General features: G+C 36.9%; 1 protein-coding gene across 1 annotated transcript; it reads left to right on the top strand.

Moving 5' to 3' along the window:
* The first annotated feature begins 6,001 nt into the window (after positions 1-6,001).
* Positions 6,002-6,556, top strand: LOC140496739 (large ribosomal subunit protein uL15-like). The gene has a single exon (XM_072596866.1). It carries the CDS (start codon positions 6,029-6,031, stop codon positions 6,473-6,475), a length of 447 nt encoding a protein of 148 aa, XP_072452967.1. The 5' UTR covers positions 6,002-6,028; the 3' UTR covers positions 6,476-6,556.
* The last annotated feature ends 6,084 nt before the right edge of the window (positions 6,557-12,640 follow it).

The raw sequence follows: 12,640 nt of genomic DNA, 5'->3' as shown, positions 1-12,640 counted from the left end.
GAACTCCCTAGGAAAAAATCTCCAGGGCCAGATGGATTCACAAGTGAATTCTATCAAACATTTAAAGAACAGTTAATTCCAATGCTACATACACTATTTTTGAACATTGGGGAAGAAGGAGTCCTCCCAAATTCTTTCTATGGTACAAATATGGTTTTGATACCAAACCAGGAAGAGACAAAACAGAGAAAGAAAATTATAGACCAATTTCCCTAATGAATATAGATGCAAAAATTTTAAATAAGATTTTAACAAAAAGAATACAGCATCTTATCACGAGATTAACACATTATGATCAGGTAGGATTCATACCAGGACTACAGGGCTGGTTCAATATTAGGAAAACTATTAACATTATGGATCACATCAACAACAAAGCTAACAAAAACCACATGAGTATCTCAATAGATGCAGAAAAAGCTTTTGACAAAATACAACATCCATTCCTACTAAAAACATTGGAGAACGTAGGAATAAAGGGAACTTTCCATAAAATAATAAGCAGTATCTATCTAAAACCTTCAGCAAGCATTATAAGCAATGGGGATAAGCTAGATGCATTCCCAATAAGATCAGGGGTGAAACAAGGTTGTCCATTATCACCACTATTATTCAATATGGTACTAGAAATGTTAGCTGTAGCAATTAGACAAGATAAAGATATTCAAGGAATAAGAATAGCCAAAGAAGAAACTAAGTTATCACGCTTTGCAGACGATATGATGATTTACGTAGAGAATCCCAGAGATTCAAGTAAAAAATTACTTGAATTAATAAACAACTTTGGCAAAGTTGCAGTTTACAAAATAAACCCACACAAATCTTCTGCATTCCTATATATTAGCAACAAAGTCCAACAGCAAGAGACAGAAAGAGAAATCCCATTTAAAGCTAGGGTAGACAGTATAAAATACTTAGGAGTCTACCTGCCAAAACAAACCCAGGGATTATATGAACACAATTACAAGACACTTTTTGCACAAATAAAGTCAGATTTAAGTAAATGGAAAAACATTAGTTGCTCATGGATAGGCCGTGCTAATATAATAAAAATGACAATTCTACCCAAATTAATATACTTATTTAGTGCCATACCAATTAAACTATCAGACAATTATTTTCTAGAGCTGGATAAAATAATATCAAGATTCATTTGGAAAAACAAAAGGTCCAGAATATCAACGGGACAAATGAAAAGTAATGCTTGGGAAGGTAGCCTAGCGCTACCAGACCTCAAACTCCACTATAAAGCAGCAATTATCAAAACCACTTGATATTGGCTAAGAAACAGAGAGGTAGACAAGTGGAATAGACTTGGCACTCAAGATGCAGTAGGCAAGCAGTATAGCAACCTTCTGTTTGATAAACCCAAGGACCCCAGCTTCTGGGATAAGAACTCATTGTTTGACAAAAATTGCTGGCAAAACTTGATAACAGTGTAGCAGAAATTAGGCATAGACCCATACCTGACACCGTACACAAGAATAAAGTCCAAATGGGTACATGATTTAGGTATAAAGATTGATATCATGAATAAACTGGAGAAGCAAGGAATAGTGTATTTATCAGATCTATGGAGAAGGGAAGAATTCTTTACTAAAGGAGAGATAGAAAGCATTATGAAATGCAAAATGGATAACTTTGATTACATTAATCTGAGAAGTTTTTGCACAACCAAACCCGATGCAACCAAAATCCTGAGGGATGTAGTAAATTGCGAAAGAATTTTTACAGCTAAGCTCGGGGATAAAGGCCTCATTTCTAGAATATATAGAGAACTGACCCATATGTATAATCATACAAGTCATTCCCCAATTGATAAATGGTCAAAGGATATGAACAGGCAATTTTCAGAAGAAGAAATTAAAGCTATCTATAATCATATGAAAAAATGCTCTAAATCACTATTGGTTAGAGAGATGCAAATCAAAAGAACTCTGAGGTACCACATCACACCTATAAGATTGGCAAACATGACAGAACAAGAAAATGATAAATGCTGGAGAGGATGTGGGAGAGTTGGAACACTATTTCATTGTTGGTGGAGCTGTGAGCGCATCCAACCATTCTGGAGAGCAATTTGGAACTATGCCCAAAGGGCTACAAAAATGTGCATACCCTTTGACCCAGCAATATCACTACTAGGACTATATCCCCAAGAGATCATAAAAGTGGGAAAGGGTCCCACATGTACAAAAATATTTATAGCAGCACTCTATGTAGTTGCCAAAAACTGGAAGTCAAGGGGATGTCCATCAATTGGGGAATGGCTGAATAAATTATGGTATATGAATGTAATGGAGTACTATTGTGCCATAAGAAATGATGAACAAGAAGACTTCAGAGATGCCTGGAAGGAGTTATATGACCTAATGCTGAGTGAAAGGAGCAGAACCAGGAGAACTTTATGCACAGCAACGACCACAGTGTGTGAGAGTTTTTTCTGGTAGACTTAAATTTTTGTTATAACACAAGAACTTCTTACAAAAAAAAAAAATCCCAATTGTGGTTCTCAAGGCAAAATGCCTTCCACACTCAGAGAGAGAAATATGGAAGTCACTCACATAATGTAACAGATCATGTTTGTGTGTGTGTATGTGTTTGTGTATCATGTTCTCATTTGTTATACGATTTCTTTCCTTTATCTTAGTCTGACTACATAGCATGACTATAGTGAAAATATACTCAATAAGAAAGTATATGTAGAATCTATACAGAATTGTATGCAGTCATGGGCAGGGAGGGGGGGAGTAGGGGGTAGGTGGGGGGGATAAAATCACAATTGTATGGCAGTGATTGTTAAACATTAAAAAATAAAAAAATAAAAATAAAAAAAAAATTTCCAGCCTAAGAGAACTTAGAAAGTTGGTAGTAAAAGCCTGTTGCAAGCCCAAATTTCTGTACTCAAAGCTCAAAGGAAAAAATATGATTGGACCTCAAGCAATAGAAGACCTCAAAAAGATTTTGAAAATTAAGCAAGAGTGGTAGAGGAAAATTTGGGAAGAGAAATGAGAGTAGTGCAAAAAAAAAACATTAAAAAAGTCAACAGTTGGGTAAAGGAGGCACAAAATTGCTGGAGAAAATAAAGACTTAAAAAACAGACCTGATCTAATGGTAAAAGAGTCAAAAAAAGTTTAATGAAGAGAAGAATATCTTAAAAAGTAGAACCAACCAAATGGAGAATCAATATACAAAAATTCAGTGAAGAGAAGAACTCATTAAATAAAGTAAATGGTGAAATGAAATAGGAGGTATAAAAACTCCCTGAATAAAATAATTCCTTAAAATGTGGAATTTGACAAGGACAGGCTAATGAATTCATGACAGACAAAGAGAAAAAATGAAATGGAGAGAGGGAGACATGATGGCACAGTAAAAGCAAGGACTTGCTTGAGCTCTCCCTCCAAATCCTCCAAATACCTGTAAAAAAGATGTTAATCACATTCTAGAGTAGCAGAACCCACAAAATGAGAGACTAAAACAAATCTCTATCCCAAAAGAAGCTAGAAGGTTTACAGAAAAGGTCTGCTGTGCAAGTCTGAGAGAGGAGCACAGTAAAGTGTGGGCAGTACCAGCACAGACCAGGCCCTAGAAAACATAAAGCAGCTCTCAGAGGACTGAGGTATTGGCAGCTATGGTGATTTCCAAACTTCTCAACCCGCAAAGGCCAAAGACAACTTAGCAGGTCAGTAGGAAAATTCTTTCAGAGCTGGGTGAGAGAGTAGTGTAGTCTAACACCAGCCCCCTGACAACGGTGGCAGCAGATGTCACAAATGTTTTCTTCTGGGGCACATGGAATACAGATGGTGGATGGATAGAGTGGCTGATCAGTGGGGTGTTGAAGGGATCTCTTTGCTACTGAGGCAGGATTCTCTTGCTTTGCCAGTGCTTAAATCTGGGGCAAGAAGGAGCACTGGCATGATGGAGCTTGTGGCAGCAGTGTAGAGAATTCTCCTTACAGTTATCCAACAGAAAAGAGAGCTTGTGGTCACTCACAGACAAGAGCACAGAGCAGGAAAGGAGTCAACAACTCTCCTTTGATCATACCACACTGGAAGAAGTAAAAGCTTACAGATCTCTAAAAATATCTGAAAATAACTGCACAACGCCCCTGAAAATTGGAACAGTACACCCTCCACACTGGAAGCTGTGTTCTACTTTAACAAAGGGTCAAGTTGAGCAATTGGCTGGAAAAAATGAGCAAAAAGCAGGGAAAAAAAACTCTCAGTCTATAGAATCCTACTTTGGTCATAAAGAAGATGAAAATATACAACTGGAAGACAGCAAGGTAAAAGATCCTACATTCAAAACTTCCAAGAAAAAAATGAATTGGTCTCAAGCAAAGGAAGAGCATAAAAAGGATTTTGAAAATAAGCTAGAGAAGAGAAAAATAATGGAGATGAGAGTGATGCAAGACAATCATGAAAAACAAGTCAATAGCTTTCTAAACAAGAACACCCAAAATTCTGAAGTATATAACACCTTAAAAAATAGAGTAGATCAAATGGAAAACAGAGGTCCAGAAAGTCCATGAGGCAAAGAATTCCTTAAAAAGCAAAATTGACCAAATGTAAATGAAGGTCCAAAAGCTCACTGAAAAACAAATAATTACTTCAAAATTAAAATGGAGCACATGGAAGCTAATGACTTTGTGAGAAATCAAGATATTATAAAACAAAACCAAAATAACAAAAAAAAAAACAAAACAGAAGACAATAAAAATGTGACATTGGCAAAACAGCTTACTTGAAAAATAGATCCAGGAAAGATAATTTAAAAATCATTTTAATTCCTGAAAACCAGGATTACAAAAAGCCTAAACATCATACTTAAAGAAATTATCAGGGAAACCAACTGAATATTGTTGAACCACAGAATAAAGTAGAAATGGAAAGAACCCAGGAATTATCTCCTGAGTTCTGAAAAGGAAAACTCGTAGGGATATTGTAGCCAATTCCAGAGTTCAAAGGTCAAGGAAAAAATATTGTGAGCAGCCAGAAAAAAACAATTCAAGTTTTATGGAAACACAATCAGGATAGCACAAGATTTACCAGCTCCTACATTATGAGGTCAGAGGACTTGGAATATAATATTCCAGAGGTGAAAAGAGCTATGATTACAACCCAGCATCACCTATCCAGCAAAATGCAGCATAATCCTTCACAGGAAAAATGGATATTCAATGAAATAGAGGACTTTCAAGCATTCTTGATGAAAATAGTAGAGGTGAATGAAAAATTTTGCTTTCAAATACAAGAATCAAGAGAAGTATGAAAAGAAAAACAGGAACGAAAAATCATTAAGGACTTATTAAAGTTGAACTGTCTATGTTCCTATATGGAATGATGATATTCGAATTCATGAGACCCTTTGCAGTATTACATAGTTGGACGGAATATACATATTGACAGAGGTTTAATATGTAAGTTTAATATGAAGGGATGACATCTAAAACATAAAAGATGTGAAAGGAATGTACTGGGAGAGGATTAAAGGGAGAGATAAAATTGGGTAAAATATTTCACATGAAAAGGCAAGAAAACCTTGGCGAGGGGATGGGGTGGTGAGAGGGGATGAGTGAACCTTACTCTCATCAGGATTTGCTTAAAGAAGGAATATCATGCACATTCAATTAGGTATGGAATTCTATCTTACCCTACAGGAAAGTAGAGTGGAAGGGAATAGAAGAAGGGAGGTGATAGAAAAGAAGGCAGATTAGGGTAGGGGGCAATCAGAAGAAAAATTTTTGAAGAGAGACTAGGTGAAAGGAAAGAATAGAATATATGGGGGAGTGGGATAGGATGGAGGGAACTATAATTAGTCTTTCACAGCATGATAATTATGGAAATGGTTTGCATGACTACATATGTATAAATTGAATTGAATTTATTACAATACAAAGTATTATAATACATTGAATTGCTTGTTTTCTCAATGAGGGTGTGTAGGAAGAGAGGAAGGGAGAGAATGTGGAACTCATACTTTTGAAAACAAATGTTGGCTTTTCTCTTTTGCAGTGGCCTGCAACATGCCTTCCCGACTGAGGAAGACGCGGAAGCTCCGCGGGCACGTCAGCCACGGCCACCGGCCCATCAGCAAGCACCGGAAGCACCCTGGAGGTCGCGGTAATGCTGGAGGGCTGCACCATCACTGGATCAACTTCGACAAATATCATCCAGGTTACTTTGGGAAAGTTGGTATGAGGCATTACCACCTGAAGAAGAACCAAAGCTACTGCCCAACTGTCAACCTTGATAAGCTGTGGACACTGGTCAGTGAGCAGACCAGGATTAATGCTGCCAAAAACAAGGAGGGGCTTGCCCTTATTATTGATGTTGTACGGTCGGGGTACTACAAAGTCCTAGGAAAAGGGAAACTCCCCAAACAGCCAGTCATCGTGAAGGCAAAATTCTTCAGCAGAAGAGCAGAGGAAAAAATCAAGGGTGTTGGTGGAGCCTGCGTCCTTGTGGCATAAAAATCCAATGTTATAAAATAAAACAAATGTCTTTATTAAACATCATAGGTTTTGCCACATTAAAAAAAAAAAGAAAACAAATGTTGACATTTTTTTTACATGTAACTGAGAAATAGGATACACAGGCAATGGGTTATAGAAATCTATCTTATCCTATAGAAAAATAATATGGAAAGGGATAAGGAAAGGGGGTGATAGAAAGGAAAGTGGACTGGGGGAAGGGGTACTGAGAAGCAAAACACTTTTGAGGACAGGCAAGTTGAAAGGAGAGAGGGATTAGAATAAAGAGGGGAAGGGGGAAAGAATGGAGAGAAATACAGTTATCAATAGTAACTATGGAAAAAATTGAAGCAAGTTTCTCTGACAAAGGCCTCATGTCTCTAACATATAGAAAACTAAGTCAAATTTATAAAAATAAGAGATATTCCTCAATTGATAAATGATTAAAAGATATAATCAATTTTCAGATGAAGTAGTTAAAGCTGTCTATAACCATATAAAATATTCTAATTCACTATTGATGGAAGAAACACAGATTAGAACAATTGTGAGGTACTATCTCATGTCTATTAGATTGGCTAATATGAGAGAAGGAGTAAATGAAAAATTTTGGAGAGCATGTGGAAAAAAATGAGGCATTAATATACTGTTGTCAAAGCTGGGGATTTGTTAAGCTGTTCTATGGAGGAATTTGGAACTCTTCCCAAAAGGCTGTAAAACCATGCATACTCTTTGACATAGCAGTATCACTGCTGGAGATGTATCCCAAAGGGGATAAAAAACAAAAAAAAGAGGACCTATACATATAAAAAATATTTATAGTGCCTCTTTCTGGGGGTAAATAACTGGAAATTGAAGAGATGCCCGTCAATTGGAGAATATCTCTACCAGTGAGCACCCCAGCATACACAGGGGGGCTTGTTATCACAGGTTCTTAGATCTGCATTCATATAAGAAAAGACAACTTTTGAGGAGTTAACAATCACTTTAATCCAGCTCATGTATCAGTCCTTTAGTCAAGCACATATATCATTCACCTAGTTTAGGAGACTCAACACCCTGAACCCCAAAGTAATCAACAGACATGGCTTCCTCTGTCTGTTGATCCCGCCTCCTCAGTCACATTCAAACAGAGGCATTATACTTCTGGATTATACTAAAACAAAAACAGCAAATGATCCTACTTTACTTGCCATTACAATATCTAAACAAGTTGTGGTATGTAGTTGTGATGGAGTGTTGTTGTGCTATAGGAAATGATGAGCAGGATTCTCTGAGAAAAATCCGATTTTGCATGGGTTGATGCAAAGTGAAATGTGCTGGGTACAAAGTAACAGTACTGTAAGATGATCAGCTATGAAGGACTTAACTGTTATCAACAATACAATGATCTGTATCAACTCTGAAGGAATTAGGATGAAAAAAAAAACAACTATGATTGTGTGTAAAACCAGTATTTTCTAAGTACCAAGAAGTACTAGAGAAAATTAGATTCATACCTGTAACCTTTATGACCCTCACATTTGGCAACGTGGGGTGTATATGTAGCTGAGCCCATGCTGGGGGAATTGAATGTAAAAAAGAGTGGATGCTGTTTTTTTTTCTATTAAGCGAGAAGTTTTGATTCATTTTCAAGGTCCCTCCCAACTTCAGTTTTTTCGATTTTGAGTTTAACAAACCACAAATAAAATGAAAGTTTTCATATTTACTAAAGAACAGATAATGAGGATTACACTAAGGGTGAAATTCCATTATATACACTGTTTTTCGTTTTAAGTAAATAATAATTTCATTATATCACTTTCCAGATGAGCAGGATGCTAAAAAAAAAAAAAAAAAAAAAAAAAAAACTTGGAAAGATTTAAAATAACTAACAGAAAGTGAAATGAATAGAACCAGAAAAGCATTTTACACTGTAGCAACAATAGTTTAAGATGATCTACTATGAATAACTTATCTGTTCTCAGCAACACAATAATACAAGATAATTCTATAGAACTCATGATGGAAAGTGCTATCTTTAGGTAGATAATCAATTATATTTTATTTACTTTCTTTGTTTCTCTTGCTTTTTGTCTCTTTTCTTTCACAGAATAAATTACATAGAAATGAGTTTTGCATGACCACATGTATAACCTATGTCAAACTGGTTGTTGTTGTGTTCATTCTTCTTTTTCAAAGGAGACCATGACATCAGACAAATGATGACGTGACTTGCACTTGACTTTGTTTTGAGAGAGGGAAAGTTGTGCAAGGTCACCAGTCTCACTTTCTCTTCCTGAGCCATCTGAATTCAGTGACCAGATATTCATCAGGATAACTGGAGGCAGTCCAGGATCCAATGGGAGACCTTGGCCTTTTTAGGGCAAGGCATATTCAACTACCCATGTATAGTGAAATAACACCCATTCAGTGAATAGTCCTCTTTAAGAAGTAGTCAGGGTATAGTCCCTTTAATGAGCAAAATAAAAAATAACTGAATCAAGCTGGGAGGGAAACAGCAACAGTTATTCTTGATATTTAGTTGAAGCCAGGCAAGTCCAGCCATTAAGTGGAGCTTGGGCAGGGACCTATTGTTTTCCAATCTATGTGCTTCAGAGTGCACTGAGTCTAATGTTCTGGGAAAGAGAGGGAAAGAAGGAAGAAAGGAAGAAAGGAAGAAAGGGAGGAAGGAAGGAAGGAAGGAAGGAAGGAAGGAAGGAAGGAAGGAAGGAAGGAAGGAAGGAAGGAAGGAAGGAAGGAAGGAATCTAGTCAGTAAACCCAAAGTTAACTGGGCATCCTCTGGCCATCCAAAAGAGAAGGAAAGAGAGGGGGAGATAGAAGGGAGAATGAGCCGAGTTCTCAGCTAGCTGGGCCCTCATTCAGGAATCTCAGTCTACTCAGAGATTGTGTTCATACTTCGTTTTGGAAGAAGACCATGACATCAGAGAAATGATGGCATGACTAGTATTTGACTTTGTTTTGAGTGAGGGAGGGCTGCACAGGGTAACCAGTCTCATTTCTCTTCCTGAGCCATTTGGATCCAGTGACCAGATACACATCAAGAATGTCAAGTTGCTGGCTTTATCAACGAAGGTGGGGAAAGGGAAAGAACTCACAATGTGAAAGAAAAGAGAATGCTAATTTTTAAAATTGAAATTCATTAAAAAGATAAAATGTTAAATAAGAATAAAAAAGAAAGATGGCAGGAAAAATGGAGGTACTTGCCAAAGCCTTCCCAAATTCCCCTAAAAGCAACGTTAAATAGTGCTTTTAAATGAATTCTGGGGAAGCAGAAACCACAAAAAATGAGGTGAAGCAATTTTTCAGGCCAACACAACATACAAGGATGACAGGAAAGCTCTGTCATGCTAAGGTTGGAGGGGAGCATAGCCCAACTCTAAAATAAATTACGGGAGCAAAACCTGTTCCCCTAGCCAAAAATCCAGCAGGACTTTGGAGTGACTCAATTAGTGGTTGCAATGGAAGCTTCCAGAATTCTCAACCCATAAAAAGTAAGAGTGTCAGTCAAGAGGTCAGAAGGAGAATACAGAGGTCCCTTTGCTGGCACACAGTGCAGTGCTCTTATAGTGCTCATTTCTGGATCTGGTGCCCAGTTCTCCATCATAGTCCCAGGGAAAGGATGAGCACTAACACACAAAAGCTTCCAGCTACATGGGAGCAAGCCTCTTGCTCACCATTCCAGAGCAGAAAAGAGTGTTTGTGGTACTTCACAGATCATAGCACAGGCTAGTACAGTAGGAAAGACACTTCTACTTACATCATAAAATCTGGGTAGAAGTGAAAACTCACAAACCTTAACAAGTAACTGTACTAAAATTAAATAGAACAAAATCAAAAAGCAAAAAAACCCTGAAGCTTGGGACAATACCCCCAATACCCTAGGACCAAAGCCCAAATTTAGCATATAAGTTGAAAGTTAAGAAATAGAATGGAAAAAGAACAAACAAACAAATGTAACACAATCATAGAAAGTTACTTTGGTGACAAGGAAGATTCAAACCAAAACCCAGTATAATAAAATGAAAAATCAGGAGTCACATGCAAAATCCCAAAGAAGACTGTGAATTGGTTTCAGGTCCAGGAAAACTTTAAAAATAATTTTTAAAGTCACATAGGTGAGGTAAAGGAAAATTTGAAGAAAAAATGATAGAGATGTAAGAAAAACATGATAAAGAGTCAACAACTTGGTAAAACAGGGACAAATACTGAAGAAAATGATACCTTTAAAATGGAATGGATTTAGACTTCAAGCCATCAAGATGGTGGAGTAAATAGCAAGTTAATCTTATACTTCCTTATAAACTTTGAAAAATTCAGAGAATATTTTCCCAGGAAAATACTGGAATAGTTCAGCCAGCAGAAAGAAGGGATACAGAACTCCTTTAGCTTGGGAGACTCGAGGAATTAACAGGAAATGTTCCTCTTGCAGTGACTGAAGTAGATCAGTAAAGAACTGGAAGCAACCCAACAAGACAGTAGGCAGCCCCACCTCAAAAAATCAGCAAGAGATCTTGAGCCCCAAGGTGGTGGACCAGGCAAGCACCAACGCCAAGCACATAACATCTCCCATCATCAGCCCCAGCTCAGCATCAGGAAAACTACAAACCACTACAACATCCAGCTACCAGCACAGAAAACCAGTAATTAGGCCTCTAGCCTCTATTACAAGAAGTCTGGGACAATTCCCTCTGGGTCCCAGAAGCAGACATCAAATTTAAAAGGTAGATAAAAGGCAAGGAACATGAGCAAGAAGAAGCAAAGGAAAACAATGACTATAGAAAAATATTTTGGTTTCAGGGAAGATCAAAGCTCAAATTCAAGAGAAGACAACTCCACATATTAGAAACCTCAAAGGGATATGATCTGGTCTGAAGTCCAAAAAGTCTTCTTAGAAGAGCTTAAAAAAGATTTTAAAAGTCATGTAAGAGAGGTAGAAGAAAAATCAAAGACTCCTTAAAAAATCCAATTGACAAAATGGGGGTGGGAGGAGTGGATTGAAGAAAAATAGCTCCTTAAAAAATAAATTGGTCAAATGGAAAAGGTGGTAAGAAGACTAATTGAAGAAAACAATTTGTTAAAAATTAGAATTGTGCAAGTGGAAGTTGATGACACTACGAGACATCAAGAGCAAGTCAAACAAAGCTGAAAGAATGAAAAAATAGCAGAAAACATGAAATATCTCATTGGAAAAGCAACTAATATGGAAAATAGATCTAGGAGAGAGAATGATGATGAAGAAACAATGGTGGGTATTTTTCAAGAAATCATGAAGAAAAACTGCCCTGAGGTTCTTGAACCAAAGAATAAAATAGTCATCAAATGAATCCACAGATCACCTCCTGAAAGAAATCATAAATTGAAAACACCAAGGAATATTGTAGCTAAATTCCAGAATTATCAAGGCAAGAAGAAAATATTGCAAGCAGTCAGAAACAAACAATTCAAATACTATGGAACCACAGACAGGATTTCAGAGTATCTTGCAGCTTCTGTAATAAAAGATCAGAGGACATGGATTATGATAGTCAGTGAGGCAAAGGAGCTTGGATTACTACTAAGGATCAACTATTCAGTGAAATTGAACTTGATCTTTCCAGAGAGGATATGGTCATTGAATGAAATAGAGGACTTCCAGACTCTCTGTAAGAAAAGACCAGAGCAACCCAGGGACTATATGAACACAACTGCAAAATAATTTTGAACAAATAAAGTCAGATCTAAGTAAGTAGAAAAACATCAGTTGCTCATGAGTAAGCTGAGCTAATATAAAAAATGACAATTCTGCCTAAATTGATTTACTTATTCAGTGTCATGTCAAAAAAACTACCAGACAATTATTTTCTAGAGCTAGAAAAAAACATAATATCAAAATTCATCTGGAAGAACAAAAGTCCAAGAATATCAAGGGAATTAATGAAAAGAAATGCTAGGGAAGGTGGCTTAGCCCAAAAGATTTCAAATTGTATTATAAAGCAGAAATCATCAAAATCACTTGGTACTGACTAAGAAATATATGGGTGAACCAGTGAAATAGGTTAGGTACTCAAGACACAGTAGTCTATGAATATTACAATCTACTGCTTGATAAACCTAAGGACCCCAGCTTCTGGGATAAGAACTCCCTATTTAACAAAAATTCCTGAGAAAACTGGAGAACAGTG

The sequence above is a fragment of the Notamacropus eugenii genome, chromosome 3 (genome assembly GCF_028372415.1).
Source record: "Notamacropus eugenii isolate mMacEug1 chromosome 3, mMacEug1.pri_v2, whole genome shotgun sequence".
Classification (NCBI taxonomy): domain Eukaryota; kingdom Metazoa; phylum Chordata; class Mammalia; order Diprotodontia; family Macropodidae; genus Notamacropus; species Notamacropus eugenii.
This window is presented reverse-complemented; position numbering and strand designations above follow the sequence as displayed.